This window comes from Carassius carassius, chromosome 42, assembly GCF_963082965.1.
Source record: "Carassius carassius chromosome 42, fCarCar2.1, whole genome shotgun sequence".
NCBI lineage: Eukaryota > Metazoa > Chordata > Actinopteri > Cypriniformes > Cyprinidae > Carassius > Carassius carassius.
In genome coordinates this window covers 19,562,235-19,580,118 of record NC_081796.1, presented here as the reverse complement: position 1 = coordinate 19,580,118, position 17,884 = coordinate 19,562,235, and the positions used below count along the sequence as shown (strand labels likewise).

Sequence of the window (17,884 nt, the reverse complement as noted above, 5' to 3'; positions counted from 1 at the left end):
TGTATATATAGAACACAGCCTCAATACACACGACCCACATTCACTTCGTCACTCACAGGAAGAGAGAAACTGGGTCTGGAGTACATTGATAGTCAACAGGGCTAGCACATACCATAGTACACACCAATAGATACATACAATTTGTAAGCACAGTCAAATTGTGCATCTTGAGGGTCTGGCTGTAAGAATAATCTAACAGTTAATTTCAGGTGTTACTTCTTTTGCAGGTCACCATTTGCTGCTGTTACAGATTATTCCATGACCAGGAACAACGTGATTCAGCTGTGCTTGGAACTCACTACCATAGTACAGCAGGTAATGACATTCACCTTCCAAACCAACTAGATCAAACACTTTGTCAGTCTTGCATGAGCTGCAACAAACACATTGACAAAACAAAATTTTTAAGAATTTAATTCTTGGAATTTTTATACAGGTCTTGTATGGCTCTTGTCTGAGAAGGACTTTTTTTTATAGTAGATTTAGATCTGTGGTAGAATTTAATGGTGCTGTCAGGGGATTTTAAACTTTTTTGCTAAAATATGATGGAACTGAAAATATAAAACATAGAGGCAGCTATATATGTTTAACACGTAAATACATGTAAAACAAAATAATTGAGTGTAAGTTTCCAAAATTCAGTGTTTTTTGTTGTTGTTAAAAATAGTTAAATTTTCTACTGCACCAAATTTCTTTGACATATTTTAATGATGAAAAATTACTGAGTGCATGTTTAAGACATTACAATGAAATGTTATTTAAACCTGTTTCACACACATCTGCTCTTCACACATTCTCTCACATGTTTTAAAAGGCTTTAGAATGTTTTAGAATGCACTTTCAGGATTTTAAGAACTACAGCTCATTCACTACTGAGGCGGTGTGCATTGTGGGTAATGCAGTTCTTTCAGAGCAAAGCAACTGACAAACTTTCAGACAAAAGAGAAATATGAAAAAGGAGAAGGATTCAAGTCCCCTGCAGTAATGTGCGTGTGTGTGTTTGTGTACACAGCAGATTATTTCTGGTAGGGTCAGAAGATCATGGCCAGCTAGAGAAGCATTAAATGGATGAGTCTGTCACAGCCAGCTCAGCCTGAACGCTGTGCACAAACTCTCTCTTAATCCAGGACAGATTACACCGTTGAAGCCAGAGATCTAGGTCTAATCTTAACTACTGCAACTAGTATAGTAGTTCTTTGGACCAGCAGGGGTCTTTTCCCCAAATCGGCCCTTGTGAGATTAGGTTGAAATGGTCGGTTTCCTTTCCCTTTTATATTTTTACACTCTTTTCCCTCCCAGTTAAATTGGCAGGTGTGATTTTGGCTGTTTTCTACCTGATCCAAGTTGGTAATTAACTGATCCAAGATAATCCGAATTGGTTTAGCCGACCAGATGGACTACCAGCTGGATGGGACCTGACTGAGTTCGTAGACAATCTTATACTAGCCTAGCATGTTCCAAAAACCTGCTTGACCATCTGATTTCTCCGCCAGGGCACTTGACCACGATGGTCACTGATATTCTATCACTGGCCACTAGTCAAACATCTAAACAAGCTTCATTGTCCACAGTTCCCATTACTACTATTGCATTGTAATTTACATAGACTGTATGGATGAGCGCCGCCTGCTGGCATCACTAACACCTCTATCCTTAGTTTGTGTGTTTGTGTGTGTCTCTCACATTGTTTGGCTCAGTGTGGTGTTTACTTATAATTTAAAGTAATATTGCATCCAAAAATACAAATTTCTCATTAATTTGCTCCTCATGCTGTTCCAAACGTACTTTCTTTTGTGGAACATTTTTTTCAATACAGTGGCATTGAACAAGGTCTGTGGATGCGCCAAGCTTCAAAATGATGGAAAAAACACCCTATAAGCACCAAAGAAGTGTCCACATGACTTGTGCACATATATTCCAAGTCTTTCAAAGTGATATGATTGGTTTATGTTAAACAGAACTAAATATGAATCTTAATTAATCCGCAGAGTTCTCTTTGGAATGTTTAGCAATGTTTGATTTTTCGTTTCGTTTAGATTTTTTTTTTAATTAATCATTTGATCCAATTTACAAAGATAGTCTGAATGATTTATTCACAATGTTTTTGAAAAAAAGTATCTTATGCACACCAAGGCTGCATTCATTTGATAAAAAAACAGTAATATTGTAAAATATAATTACATTTTAAAATGACTATACAGTTACAAAAAGAACCATTTTTATGACCATTTAATTGTGATTTTAAAGCTTGACCGCTCCACTCCCTTGTGTGATCTTTAAACACCACAGGGTAGCATGAGAATGCATGTGTCGCCTCCAGTCGCACACGCACACACATACATGTGCACATTGGCATCCTGCGTGATGATCCATGGCTTGAGTGACAGAACTGGAGAATAGGTACAGAGATGCAAAAGGTTTGCTTAGATGGGAAGTAAAGCAATGTGGTTTCATTTTCTTGGAACACTCTTTTCTTTCTCTCTCTCTCCCTCTCTTTTCTCAAGGCCTTTGCTGCACCAGTGTCTCTGGTGTGAGGGCTGGTTATTACTTTATTGTGATGAAAGATAAGAGGTGCAGGTGAGAGCTCAAAGACAATGAAAGAAAATAGGCTTTCTTGGGAAGATGCTGCAGAAATGGAGATAGTTTCAATGACCAAAGAAAAAAAGATTCATGTCCTCCTACTGGGCATGTTAGGTTTGGCTATCAGTGATGAATACAGGACGAAGAGTGGGTGTTGCCATGGTGATGGCCAATGGACAGAGATCCGTTTCTTCAATTCAATTCGTCTGCATAAAACAAGGGTTTTTGAACTTGTTTGTCTGTCCTTGAAACAAATGTCCTCACAAAGTCATTTTTTTAAAAGCCATTTGTTCCATCGGTTGATGTATATGATACATTGACTATTTATGAAATATTAATGTTGTATCTTGTAATGTTGTATATGTCTTAACTGACACTTAGGATCAGTTGAATGCATCCTCGCTGAATAAAAAAAATAAAATAAAAATTACAACGCCATTTTTAGGGAATATTCAGAACGTACAACCTCAAAACTTGCAGCATGGAATCCATCAGCTGCTCCAAATGTACAGTATACATGTAGTGTCAGATTTTGGTAGTAATGTTTATTAATGTACTTGATAAAATTGATGTTTGTGACCAATGGACAAGCAAATAAACATAGAGGTTTCCTTTACGTTTTTTCAGCGTGTATCTATACAGTCCATGTATTTCTTATTGTATATGACACCAGCACAAACACAGTCACACTGCAGGTTTGCTGTTTCTCCATGAACTTCCACAGCAGTCCCGGCCCCCAGCGGGAACCTCAGGAGCTCCTTGAAATGTCTCCATCAGAGCCTGAATGTTAAATTGAGCCCGAGGCTCTCCTCTGTTCAACCTTCCTATATTAGATCAGCATCTGAGAGAGAGAGACATTTCTGAAAACAGTGACCCAGCTGTTTGGTAGATTATCTCATCTGCAGAGATACTTAGCTCAGTAAATGTTTTCCAAAGCGCTCTGTGTGAGTGAGTGAGTGTGTACGGGAGAGGCCTAAACTGTTTAAAATGACAGTAATATCTTACGCTTTCCTCTTCGCAGGACTGCACCGTCTATGAAACCGAAAATAAGATCCTCCATGTGGTAAGTGTTTCTCTTCTAGTTTACGCTGCAATATGAGGCTGATAATGAGCTCTAATGTTTCTCCTCGGAGCTCTGCCCTCATTTCTTCATTTACAGGAAATACCGTGAGGATGCTCATACACATACTCTCTCTCTGCCTGTTGTTATTTCTCTGTGGTAGACAACATTTTAACTCCTGACTGATTTTATGACCACACAGTGATGTAAATAGACATTTTAAATGTTCATTTCAATGAACCATTTAATAAATTGATTGTTGTGAGTCATTATTCAGTAGTGCCTGCATTTTTGGCCCCAAAAGAAAAGAAAAAATAAATCTAATATTAGATTGCACTATATCACTGTTACAAGTTAGTTGTAAATTAATGTTTCTGTTGTAAGTGCTGTTCATCTAATATTTTAGAAATGTAGGGAAATTTGTAGGGATGGGTATCGTTATGGTTTTAATGATATTACTACTCTTACTGATACTGCTTATCAATCCGGTACTTTAACAGTATTCTTATCTGTACTTTTTGTTTTCACACACACACACACACACACACACACACACACACACACACACACACACACACACACACACACACACACACACACACACACACACACACACACACACACACACAAACACACACATATATATATATATAAAATGAAACAAATTAAAAGCTGAATTAACATTGCTTCATATTCTGAATATAAAATAATATAAAACATTGATTTGTAAATGCATTAGAGTGTGTAGGCATTTTTAGTGTTTTATATACATAAGATAAGATATAGTAAGGTCATGAAGAAAATAAACAAAGTAAAACAGACCAAAAAAAAAGAAAGGAAAAAAGATAAAAATGAAATAAACAGTGCTTTCATTTTTTTAATTAAGGTCTACAGACACGTACTGTTCAGCGAAGTAATATAGCTTACAAAAGAAGTCTAATAAATTAACCAAAAGTAAAATAACACTGCATAGTTTTCACTGTATGAATAAATATATTAATGTTTATTAAAACTAACAATATTCATATTAATAGTGGTTTTTATTTTGTAAAAGACTTGATTTCTCATCATCTCAGTGTTTTACATTTGTTGCTGTAAAATCCTCAGGGAACCATTTTGTGAACATGTATTTACTAGTTTAAGCCCTGAGGTCAAGTACCCTTTGCAGTCACAGCAGACCCACGGCTAGGCTCTTTGTGAGATTCCCGTCTCTTACACACTAGCACACAGCGGTGTGTGTGGCAGGTCCTGTTGTCGCCACAGACTGCTGGGCTGGGCACAGCTGTCGTTCTCACTGAGTCCTTCAGCTATAAATACCTACACATTGCGCCTGCTAGCAGCATATTTCATTCCCCAGCACCACCCCACCTCAGCTACTGACTGTAGGAGGAGAAACAAACACACCAATGACACCAGATGAAAGCAGAAGCAGAGAGAGAGATGAAACCATAAAACAAAGTGATTTAAAGTGCTACAGAACCCTAAAAAGCAAATACAAATCGCAATATAACTGCAGTCATGCTAAGCAGAGAAATCCAGTGCAGGTTTTGCAAATTCACTAGCAAAGTGAAAAATGCCAAGAATTATGGTATGTGTAAAATTTCAAATGCTTTAAGGGCAATAACATGACAACAGTGTTGCTACTGTATATGGATAAAGCGACTGTATGTAGTAATGTTTCTAACTGGGTGGGTGGGTATCTGAGTAGATAGACAGGTGTTTTATGTTGTGAGTGTGCATCTCAATAAATTAGAATGTCGTGGAAAAGTTCATTTATTTCAGTAATTCAACTCAAATTGTTAAACCCATGTATTAAATAAATTTAGTGCACACAGACTTAAGTAGTTTAAAGAGTTAGTTCACCCAGTAATCAAAATTATGTAATTAATAACTCACCCTCATGTCGTTCCAAACCTGTGAGACCTCCGTTTATCTTCGGAACACAGTTTAAGATATTTTAGATTTAGTCCGAGAGCTCTCAGTCCCTCCATTGAAACTGTGTGCACGGTATACTGTCCATGTCCAGGAAGTTAAGAAAAACATTATCAAAACTACGACTTTATTCATCATTGTCTTCTCTTCCGTGTCTGTTGTGAGAGAGTTCAAAACAAAGCAGTTTGTGATATCCGGTTCGCCAACGAATCATTCGATGTAACCGGATCTTCTTGAACCAGTTCACCAAATCAAACTGAATCGTTTAAAGCAATTCACGTCTCCAATAAGCATTAATCCGCAAATGACTTAATCTGTTAACTCCCTCTGAGTTAAAACAAACCAATATCCCGGAGTAATTCATTTACTCAAACAGTACACTGACTGAACTGCTGTGAATAGAGAACTGAAGATGAACACCAGGCCGAGCCAGATAACGAACAAAAGATTGAGTCTCGAGTCAAGAACCGGTTGCATCGGTTTTCGGATCACCAGTAGTCCTTTCGGACAGTTCGATTCAATAAACCGGTTGAAGAAAACGGTTCACTGGTTCTTATGCGCTCGACCTAATGACTTAATTTGCGATGATTGCCCTTGATTCAAGCCTTCGGTTTACCTGGGCTCATAACATTAGCACAGAATCAGTTCAGAATCAATCATCAGAAGAATCAGTTCGGTTCAGACGCTCTGTGTGTCGGTCTGCTTCACGCTGAATCACACATGCGAAGTATCATCTGCTCCTCGGTTCTCGAATCGGACACATCCGACAGAAAAGGTTCTTGACTCGAGAAAAAGTCATTCTTTTGTTCGTTATCTGGCTTGGCTCGGTGTTCATCTTTAGTTCTCTCTTCACAGCAGTTCAGTCAGTGTACTGTTTGAGTACATTAATTACTCCGGGATATTGGTTTGTTTTAACTCAGAGGGAGTGTCAGCCACATTAAAAAAGGTTAACAGCTTAAGTCATTTGTGGATTAATGCGTATTGGAGACGCAAACAGTTTTAAACGATTCAGTTCGATTTGGTGAACTGGTTCAAGAAGATCCGGTTACATCGAATGATTCGTTCGCAAACCGGATATCACTTAAACTGTTGTGTTTTGAAATCTCACAACAGACCGGAAGAGAAGGCAATGATGAATAAAGTCTATAATAGTAAAGTCTAAATAATGAATAAAGTCTAAAATAGTTTTTGCTATTTTTAGACCAAAATTTATTTTCGATGCTTCAAAAAATTCCAACTGACCCTCTGATGTCACATGGACTACTTTGAAGATGTTTTTCTTACATTTCTGGACATGGACAGTAGACCGTACACACAGTTTCAATGGAGGGACTGAGAGCTCTCGGACTAAATCTAAAATATCTTAAACTGTGTTCCGAAGATAAACGGAGGTCTTATGGGTTTGGAACGACATGAGGGTGAGTTATTAATGACATAATTTTGATTATTGGGTGAACTAACCCTTTAAGTATTTGGTTCTGTTAATTGTGATGATTTTGGCTCACATTTAACAAAAAGCTTAACAAATTAGAATATGGTGACATGCCAATCAGCTAATCAACTCAAAACCCCTGCAAAGGTTTCCTGAGCCATCAAAATGGTCTCTCAGTTTGGTTCACTAGGCTACACAATCATGGGGAAGACTGATGATCTGACAGTTGTCCAGAACACAATCATTGACACCCTTTACAAGGAGCCACAAACATACCTTGCCAAAGAAGCTGGCTGTTCACAGAGTGCTGTATCCAAGCATGAAGGAGAAGATCTGGACTGTTGCCCACTTGTCCAAAGTCCTCTTCTCAGATGAGAGCAAGTTTTGTATTTAATTTGGAAACCAAGGTCCTAGAGCCTGGAGGAAGGGTGGTGAAGCTCATAGCCCAAGTTGCTTGAAGTCCAGTGTTAAGTTTCCACAGTCTGTGGTGATTTGGGGTGCAATGTCATCTGCTGGTGTTGGTCCATTGTGTTTTTTTTAAACCAAAGTCACTGCACCCGTTTACCAAGAAATTTTGGAGCACTTTATGCTTCCTTCTGCTGACCAACTTTTTGAAGATGCTGATTTCATTTTCCAGCAGGATTTGGCCCCTGCCCACACTGCCAAAAGCACCAAAAGTTGGTTAAATGACCATGGTGTTGGTGTGCTTCACTGGCCAGCAAACTCACCAGACCTGAACCCTATAGAGAATCTATGGGCTATTGTCAAGAGGAAAATGAGAAACAAGAGACCAAAAATTGCAGATGAGCTGAAGGCCACTGTCAAAGAAACCTGGGCTTCTATACCACCTCAGCAGTGCCACAAACTGATCACCCCCATGCCACGCCGAATTGAGGCAGTAATTAAAGCAAAAGGAGCCCCTACCAAGTACTGAGTACATGTACAGTAAATTAACATACTTTCCAGAAGGCCAAAAATTCAATAAAAATGTTTTTTTATTGGTCTTATGAAGTATTCTAATTTGTTGAAATGAATTAGTGAGTTTTTGTTAAATGTGAGCCAAAATCATCACAATTGAAAGAACCAAACACTTAAACTATTTCAGTCTGTGTGCATATTTAATACACGAGTTTCACAATTTGAGTTGAATTACTGAAATAAATGAACTTTTCCTGACATTCTAATTTATTGAGATGCACCTGTGTGTGTTGTAGTGTCTTAGCACTGTTGGTTTCTTCCTTATTATTTTTTAATATATTTTTATATACGTTTCTTGAATGCCTCAGTGTTATAAGTTTATAGTCAGTAACTTTATAGTCATGCCAATAAAAAGCTTGTTGAGAGTAAAGTGGAGACCAGAGGAATAGTGAAGTGGTTAACAGGAAATGAAACATCGATTCCCAGCTCCTTCACCTTGAGTGAACTACACAATATCCTAGAGAGGTGAAATCTGATCATAATCACTGAGAGTTTGATATAACGCTGTTGAGATACTGAACGAAAAAGGGTGAGAGTATAGGGAAGACTGACGAGCACATGAAAAAAAAAAGATATAACTTGAAAATGAACTCTTCTGAAAACTTTATGCCACCCAACTTTATGTCAGTTAATACAGCACATTTTCCAAACCAAATCATCACCATAGTTATACCTGACCAACCCATAGCTTTAGTCTTTTTAGGCATAAGAAAGTTCTTCCCAATGGAAATGGCTTCAGAACTGCACCTATTTACTAAAACTGTGCCCCACAAAAGTTGAATATTGACTTCAGTTAAAGATGCATTCTGTGGTCATGGGACATTAAACCTGAATTTGATCGTATCTATGAGGCTGAGTTAATAAATGAATAAATGTTTGCTCAGTGCAGCATATCCATGCAGAAAATAATTTATATTCTCTCTGTCTCTCTTTTTTTCCCCTCTCACTAGTGTAAGACATTGTCTGGAGTATGTGACCAAATCATCTCACTGTCATCAGACCCACTGGTCTCCCAGTCGGCACATCTGGAGGTGGTTCAACTGGCTAATATCAAACCTTCAGAGGGTCTGGTAAGATCACACTCAATTACTATGGTACTACTGACCATTGAGCTATTTACGGCTATTTATCATTATGTAGATTACTTGTGATTGATGAATACTTTTATGATTGTAAAAATGAATCAATTTATCTGATAATTTATTAACATTACAGATAATTATTTAATATTTAAAATAACATATATAATTATTATATTTTTTTTCATTTTTTAAAAGGTTGGGGTCAGTAATATGTATTATTAATAAATTAATATTTTTGTAAAGCAGGGATGCATTAAATTGCTCAAAAGTGACAGTTAAGACATAATTTTACAAAATATTTATATTTCAAATGAATGTTGTTATTTTTTTTAGAACTTTCTAATATGTATAATGTTTTCCACAAAAATGTTCCATGTGTTTTCAGTTTTGTTGATAAGTAATGTTTCTTGAGAAGCAAATCAACATATTAGGATGATTTCTGAGGAACCATATGACACTGAAGCCTGGAGTAATTGCTCCTGAAAATTCAACTTGCCATAAAAAAATTTTTGTATTATTTTTTTATTTTTTTTAATTAAATAAATGCACCCTTGGTGAGCATACAAGATGTCTTAAAAAAGAGAAATAATAATAACCCCAAACTTTTGAATGGTTATGTAATGATAACCTTTTGTTAGTTGGGTAGCTTGATTTTAGCTTAACTAATTTTTAATTATAAGCAGCTTGTGTATCTTGCCTTACAGTTTTAGAGTCACTTCCCCAACACTGATCTTTGTTCTAATGAAAGTGAATATGTGTGTGTATGCATGCTTGCTTGTGTTAAAAAAATCTCTTTTATTAAAAGCAATTTAACTTCTCTATATACACATTAATAGACTAAAAGCATTTTGAAGTGTTCTTCAATGTGTGCATGAGACAGAAAGAGGAAGAGATGAGGAGATTATTCATTAGAGTCTATTAATTTCTTCCTGTGTCTTTTATATCTTAAGGGAATGTACATCAAATCCACATATGATGGTCTTCACGTTATCACAGGAACCACCGAAGGGGTAAGAGCCAGTCAGTGGTAATGTGTGCGCTCTAATTCATGTGTTTTTTGTAAAGTTCTGTGTACAGCAGATACAAGTAAATCTCAGCAACTGACAGACAGACAGGACTGCTCTAAATAAAGATCCACTGATCGTGTGACTGAAAGCTCTTAGTTTTTGTTGTAGCTCTAATAGTGGGAGGGAATCACCCGTTATACTGTAATATGCAGTACACATAAGCAGCACCACAAAATATATTTCAATTGTCATATTTCAGGTGCATCCCCCCCTTTTTTTTATCAGGACGTTTTCAGCGTTTTAAAAGATATGTCATAAACGGCTCAGATGTTGAAGTGTGCAGATGCAAAAGTCTGAGATTTCAACAAAATCTTAATTTAAATTAAATTCTTGCCAGATCAAATCATCTGAGCTAATCTATCTACATTTTTTTAAATCACTGCTCAATTCCTATTGTTGTTGTTGTTTTTTTTTATATACACTATAACCATGTTATCATAAATATGTCCAATTCACAATACGATAAGAATAGACCATTTTTATTATGCAATTCCCGTAGCTCAAGCGGTATGGCGCTAACAATGTAAAGGGCATGAGTTTAATTGTCAGGGAATGCATAAACTGATAAAATGTACAGTTCCATTCAAAGGTTTGAGATGATAAATATTTTTTAATGTTTAGATTTTTTTAAATGAATACTTCAATGAACAGCATTTATTTGAAATAGAAATATTTATAATATTGTATAATATTGTCCATACTGTCACTAATCAATTTAAAGGAGTCATACCCTCGTATTACCTTGGATACCTATGGCTGTATTATAGTCTTTCAGGCCCTTCTAAAAAAGAAAATTGGAAAAAAAATAAACACAGAGCTCCTCAGACCCTTATCTCTGTAGGCATTATTGTCTCGCGAGATCTGATGCGATATTTTGGCTGTCGTGGACGGTCATTATAATAATACAAATGAGGGGCACGTTGATTGGTTGCAGGAAGGAGGGGGGTTGACACCGCAGGTAACGCTTTAGCATATCATTACAAACTGACATCATGGCGCAAGTCGTGAATGAACGTGACCGGCTTCCCGGCCAGCGCCGTTTAGGGCTTAAATCAAACTTCATTCACGCACACATATGAAACACGCTTGCATATATACTAAGTACTAGTCACACATACATGTATATGAACTATCTACGCACATAAAGTTACTCAAATGAGACGTGAGCACAGCACACACACACAAATATAAGACGTGAGCACACACACACACACAAACTAGACGGGGCCTCATGTAAGCATTAGGCAATAAATAATCAATAACCGAATTCATGATGATCTCAGTCATTTGTTTTTTGCAAAGTACGTTAGCAGCCATTCCCCATACCTCGAAGCTAATGCTCCCGCCAGAGTTGTGCCTGGACGCGTTCATTGAATGATAGTTCATGAACTCGTTCATATTTTGGGCGAACATGAACTGAACGTACCGCATTACTGCCTGATGAACGTTACTGTGAAGTCGTTCATTCTGGTGTCTGTGAACGCCACGCTCTCTCAGTTTAACTTCGTTCAGTAGGATGCCAGATTTCTATAAAGCCTTCTAGGCGAAAACACACCGTAAACCAGCCTTAATATGTAGCGGAAAAAACACCAAATCTGGCAACCCCAGACTCTCTTGTTCAAAGTCGTTCATCAAAATGAACAAATCTTTTTTCGAGTCATTTCGTTCATTTAAGGGGCTTTAAATGTTACTATTAACTGGCAAATTCCCCGAACACATCAACCTACGCAATCTTGATCATATTCTGAATTAAGAAATCATTATTATGCAGTCAAAAGTCCGTTTTTGCAGTCCGTTTACAGGGAACATAAATAATTACTTCACCTCCAGTCTTTCGTTTATTTGTCTAGTGACAGACGCAATAGCATACAATAGCTGCATTAGCAGTTAGATGCTGTTTGTTACACACAGTAGAGCAATAAAAACACAGTCTTACCGTTTCAATTGCAGGGAATTTTGTTGGAATGGCGCTTTTCCCGAGCTTCGATGCCAACTTCGCCTGATATTGCCCCAAATTTGTGAAGGATTTCGGCGTACAATGTTTAGCACAAACACGTAACGATAAGCCAGTGGAAGGGTTGAAGGAACACGTGGGGGGCACTTGACGTCAAGTCGGGGAAGAAATCAAAATCTCGTATTTGAGTGCGCGTGCACGTAGGCTATTTTACAAACCCTGAGGTAAACAAACGCTTCACTTTTAAATATCGGCTTCCCGGCCAGTGTATAATCGTTAGGCAATCATAACATACATTGATTCTCGTGGAAAAGTGAAAATTGTGGGTCATGACTCCTTTAAAGTGTAACTGCTAAAAAAAAAAAAAGTTCTTACTCCAGACTTTTAAGTAAAGGACAGAGTATCTGCCACGGTGTATAGATGAAGAAAACTCGATGAAGATGAATATATTCCCACACAAAGTTTAATCACAATAATCCACACAAGAGATAATCCAAAAGGGCAGGGAAACTATAAAGGTAAATCAGTAGCAAAACTCGAGAGGTTGAAGATCTGAATGTGAGAACTTGTCATATTAATATTTGTATTTGTAAGTTAAAATTTACACTCACAGCTCTGATGTGAAAAGTTGAATCTTTCAATTTGCACACACAGACAATGATCAAAACACTCGTGTTTTGAATTGGAAGTTGTAGATTAATAGTCACAAATGTGTAGAATGACATTCACACAAAGAAAATGACATACACACATTTTTACGACATATTTACTTTTGCACTTTACTTCAGTTACGCTGCACAACGTCAAGTCGGCACTTACAACCTCTCAGATCTGGAAGTACAAGTTCAAATCCTAGCGCTCTGACTTTTGCTACTCTTTTTGCGGTATTCTGTTGCAAAACTCACTTGTGCACTTGTATATGCAGATGTGAGAGAGCAGAGCTGGGGGCGGGGCTTTGGTGCGAATGAAGACATTTTATTGGTCGATGCCCGACCAATGAACAACGCCAATTTTTTTCACTGAATATCCTTAGCTTTGACAGGATTTTAAGACACTGCATTCATTTTGCCATTCAGGTATTATCTAGAAGACAAATAATGCAACATATTTTATATGTATATCCCACTGCATATCACTCTACCAGAGTTGCAATATAATGCTGTTTTTATTATTTTTATGTTTTGTAAAAATAATTTTAACTTCTGCATTGGGTTAAATTCCCAATTTGCTTGTCAGTAATGAACCTTTTTAAATGCAACATTATTATTATTATTTTTTTTAAATAAAAATCGAGTGTTTAATAATGTCTAAATGTACATTAAACAGCAAAACCTAAAAAAATAAGCACTTATGACCAGAAATACTGTTTTGAGCAACTAGTAGAGCTAAATACATGTATTTATTAAACATCAACAAGGCCATCTAGTGTTTAAGCAATGGAGTTGCATATGAATATTATCTTTCTGGCCACCAAATGCCTCTAATTTAAAGCGTGCCTCTTTGCACTGGAATTTAAACCTAAATACTACAGTTATTGTAGTGTAAATAATAACCATATCAGAAAATGTTTTATTTCAAATGGTCATTCATGGATCATAATTATTGCGCATATTATTATTATTAATCTACAACTTCCAATTCAAAACACGGGTGTTTTGATCATTGTCTGTGTGTGCAAATTGAAAGATTCAGCTTTTCACATCAGAGCTGTGAGTGTAAATTTTAACTTACAAATACAAATATTAATATGACAAGTTCTCACATTCAGATCTTCAACCTCTCGAGTTTAGCTACTGATTTACCTCCATAGGAAACACACATGAATGCAAATGTGACCGGACTGAACAGAACAGGGAGAACTTAGGCCCTGTCCACACGGACACGGGTATTTTTATAACCGTGACTTTTTTTACGCAGTTCGGCCTTTCGTCCACACGAAAACGCAGTTTCAGGGCACCGAAACCGAACATTTTTTAAAACTACGGCCAGGGTGAGCATTTTCAGAAACGCCAGTTGCAGTGTTGTTGTGTGGACAGTATAACCAGGGTTTTTGCCCTGCGACGTGACTGTGCGCCGTTATCCACTGTGTTTGACATCAGATTGTGCGCTGCTGACTGCTTCTGATTGGCCAAGGTGACTTTACAATTTGGGTTATATCGCCGCCTGCTTGTGTGGCATGCTCTTGACTGCGCTTGATAGCATGTTTTTGCGTTTTCATGTGGACATTTTTTTAAACGCAGGAGGAAAAACTTATACAAGAACTAAACGAGGGGACTAATGAGATAATAAATGAACACAGGTGAACTGATTGAACTAATCAAAGGAAGACAGAAACTAGATCAAAACTGGGAAACAAGAGGAAAGACAACAAACAAACAAAAAAAAGTCCATGATGGTGACAATATCATGGTTTCCACAAAAATATTAAGCGCACAAATGTTTGTAGCATTGATGATATAAAATATTTTTTGAGCATCATACTAGCATATTAGAATGAGCTGTGAAGAATCAATTGACACTCAAGACTAGAGTAATAATGCTGAATATTAGCTTCATAACCACATGAATAAACCACATTTTTAAATATATTGAAATAGAAAACAGTTATGTTAACATTTAAAAAAAAAAATCATAATATTGCTGTGCTTTTAATCAAATACATGCAGAGCATAAGAGATTTTTGGCTAGAATGCAATGTAAATTGGTTTGGATAAAAGCAACTACAAAATTCTTAGATTTGAATGTAAATTAAATACTTCAACTGCTTTGTCATTTGACATCTATTTTTCTCTCTATTTTTCTGTCATTTTATATTTCTCCTTTTTTGTCTCTTTCTTAGTCTCCAGCAGATCGCTGTAAAAAGATCCACGCAGGGGATGAGGTCATCCAGGTGAACCATCAGACAGTGGTGAGTGTCAGTCTCTCTTAGTCACTCAATCCATTTGGCTCATTTATTCTTCTATTTTATCATCCATCCATCAGTTTTTTATTTATATATGTAAATCTCACTTGGCATTCAACAGCAGTTGCCCCTTTCCTGCCTGCTTGTGTATGGAATCATGGAACTGAAAATGAGGTGCATTTGAATTTAAGGACTTTAATGTGTCCTTGTTAAAGCACTAAGAGGTTTAAAACATATTGCTAGATGTTTTTATGACTAGGGCAGCTATATTCCAATTTGACTAAATTCAGAGAGCTGGTTTAATGTGTTACGCTTTAAACTGCATTTCTGAGTGAGACTGGAGAGTGTTTAAAGGGCATAAGAGGCTGTACATGTAATGAAGGGCAGTGAAGTTTGTTTTTAAGGATGGTTGTATTTGAGAGATTTTTCGCGTGCATATGGAGTGAGTCAATAGGTACTCCAGTGATCTTACCCTGTGGAGTTCCCTTCAAATAATTGATAAAGAACCTTTTCTGCATACGTCTGTGTACAAGTAATTGCACATGGAGTTTAGCTTCTGAAATCAATTCTGTTTGAAATTACTTCCTTAGTGTTTGATGTGCATAAGGTGCTGAAAAATGTTTTGAATATTTAAATTTTATTCTCAAGTGGTGGCATGTTTGATTAAATTAAAGCAAAAGCAGAAAGCTAAATGTTCCCTTGTCATCATCCCTTATCACAATGTCTTCTGATGTTTTTCTTCAGTTCTTCAGATTTAAGATGCCTTTTACCTCAAGACACCAGAATTCAACTTCTACATCAGTTTTTCTTGCTTGTCTTAAGTCATCTTGTCGCCGTGGTTAGGGATGCTGAGCTTTTTTTTGTGATGAAAAATCAGCAGCACTAAGACCTCATTAATCCTCATGTAATTAGATTGTTGTCGCCTTCATAATTGGGTAAAAGCGCCTCTAATGTGTGATGAGAGATATGAATTCGGCTTGTAGCGAAAAACACACAAACAAACAAGTACCGTAAAAATGAGCAGTTCATGCTCAGGAACAACCTCAGCAGACATTAAAGAATGGTGCATTGTGGGAGCTGCTCTATATGTAACCTCTGTGATTAGTCCCCATTCGCTATAGGATCAGGTCTGACTATCCAGCCCATCTCAGTGTGTGTGTGTGTGTGTGTGTTTGTAGTTGTGTATTGTGGTTGTTTCTGTCTGTGTCTGTGTGTCTGTGTTCAGTCTTATCTGAGTGTGTGGGTCAACTAAGTGTCCCCACAAGGATAATAAAGTATAGTAAAACCTCAAACCAGCTACATTTTGGGGACCAGCGAACAGTACCCTGCTTAATAAATATAATAAATTATCTCTTAATGACAGTCTAAAAATGCATAAATATTTCTTTGAGGGTTAGGGGAAATAAAGTATCATTAGCTCAGTTTAAATATGGAAATCAATAAAAAGTTCCCACTATCATAAAAGAACAAATGTTTGTGTGTGTGAGTGTGTATTGCTTAATTTCACCTCTTAAATATAGAGATGAGCAGCGTATTAATATGAAGCATTTATCTTTTCATACACTGACACTGTAGAGATTTTTGGGTTAATATAGTGTTTTTTTTTTGTCCTGCTCTAAAATCTGATTGACTGCACATTAATAGAGTTTTTTATTTATAAAAAAAAAAACCTGAACCAGCAGTTGAAATAATTGTTTATTGTGATGATCCATAAAAATTTAATTTATTATTTAACATTGGTATCCTTTATCACAGAGTTATAAACTTTTTGATGCCACAGATACCCAAATATTAGGGGAGTTGTGGCCTAATGGTTAGAGAGTTGGACTCCCAATCAAAAGGTTGTGAGTTCGAGTCCCGGGCCAGCAGGAATTGTGGGTGGGGGGGTGCATGTACAGTTCTCTCTCCACCTTCAATACCACGACTTAGGTGCCCTTGAGCAAGGCATCGAACCCCCAACTGCTCCCCGGGCGCCGCAGCATAAATGGCTGCCCACTGCTCCGGGTGTGTGCTCACAGTGTGTGTGTGTGTTCACTGCTCTGTGTGTGTGCATTTCGGATGGGTTAAATGCAGAGCACAAATTCTGAGTATGGGTCACCATACTTGGCTGAATGTCACTTCACTTCACTCACTCATTATGAGCCCATTCTTAAAATATTATGGCAGCTATATAGTTTCATGTGTTAAAGACCTACAGTATTATATTTATTTATTTTTTAAACCCTGTTTTATCATGTTGCTATTGTTATTATAAGCCACTTGAGTCAGTTATGATGTACAATGATTTTTACCATGGTTAAGTTGCCTGGTATCATCCAATAGTACATCTTAACCAGCTGAAAATAAATTGTGGTACGATGCACAGCACTGTGAAATGCTGTTAATTATTGTAGTTTAATAATTCATCTGATGTAAACATCTTTAAAAATGTAGAGTTTGCATATACAGTAGTGTGTCACATTATTTTAGAATTATATTTAAACAGTTGCCTCTAGCTATTAGTTTCACTTGCCGGCTCACTTGCCGGTAAGCATTTTTATAGCAGCGTAACAGAAATATTTCAACAATAAAAAATATGTAGTCAGTCATTGTGTAGACTTTTTCTTCTTCTTCTTTCGGCTTTTCCCTTCAGGGGTCACCACAGTGAATCATCTCTCTCCACCTATCCCTATCTTCTGCATCCTCAACACTTGCACCCACTAGCTTTATATCCTCATTAATTTAATCTATATACCTCCTCTTTGGCCTTCCTCTTTGCCTCCTGCCTGGCAGCTCCATGTCCTACATTCTCCTACCAATATACTCACTCTCCCTCCTCTGAACATGTCCAAACCATCTTAATCTGGCCTCCCTAACTTTGTCTCCCAAATGTCCAACATGAGCTGTCCCTCTGATGT

The 17,884-nt window shown here is 37.1% G+C and overlaps 1 protein-coding gene across 12 annotated transcripts in view; it reads left to right on the top strand.

The window, feature by feature from the left end:
* Positions 1 to 17,884, top strand: part of LOC132124088 (connector enhancer of kinase suppressor of ras 2-like) — an 85,226-nt gene that overhangs the window by 41,442 nt on the left and 25,900 nt on the right. For 7 of the 12 annotated variants that reach the window (XM_059534880.1, XM_059534879.1, XM_059534875.1 and 4 more), the window contains exons 4-8: positions 210 to 315; positions 3,602 to 3,643; positions 8,933 to 9,052; positions 10,015 to 10,074; positions 14,925 to 14,993. In XM_059534880.1, the coding sequence (XP_059390863.1) occupies positions 210 to 315; positions 3,602 to 3,643; positions 8,933 to 9,052; positions 10,015 to 10,074; positions 14,925 to 14,993 (397 nt within the window). The remainder of the gene's footprint in view (positions 1 to 209; positions 316 to 3,601; positions 3,644 to 8,932; positions 9,053 to 10,014; positions 10,075 to 14,924; positions 14,994 to 17,884) is intronic. The other 5 variants (XM_059534883.1, XM_059534882.1, XM_059534878.1 and 2 more) reach the window with 1 other exon arrangement.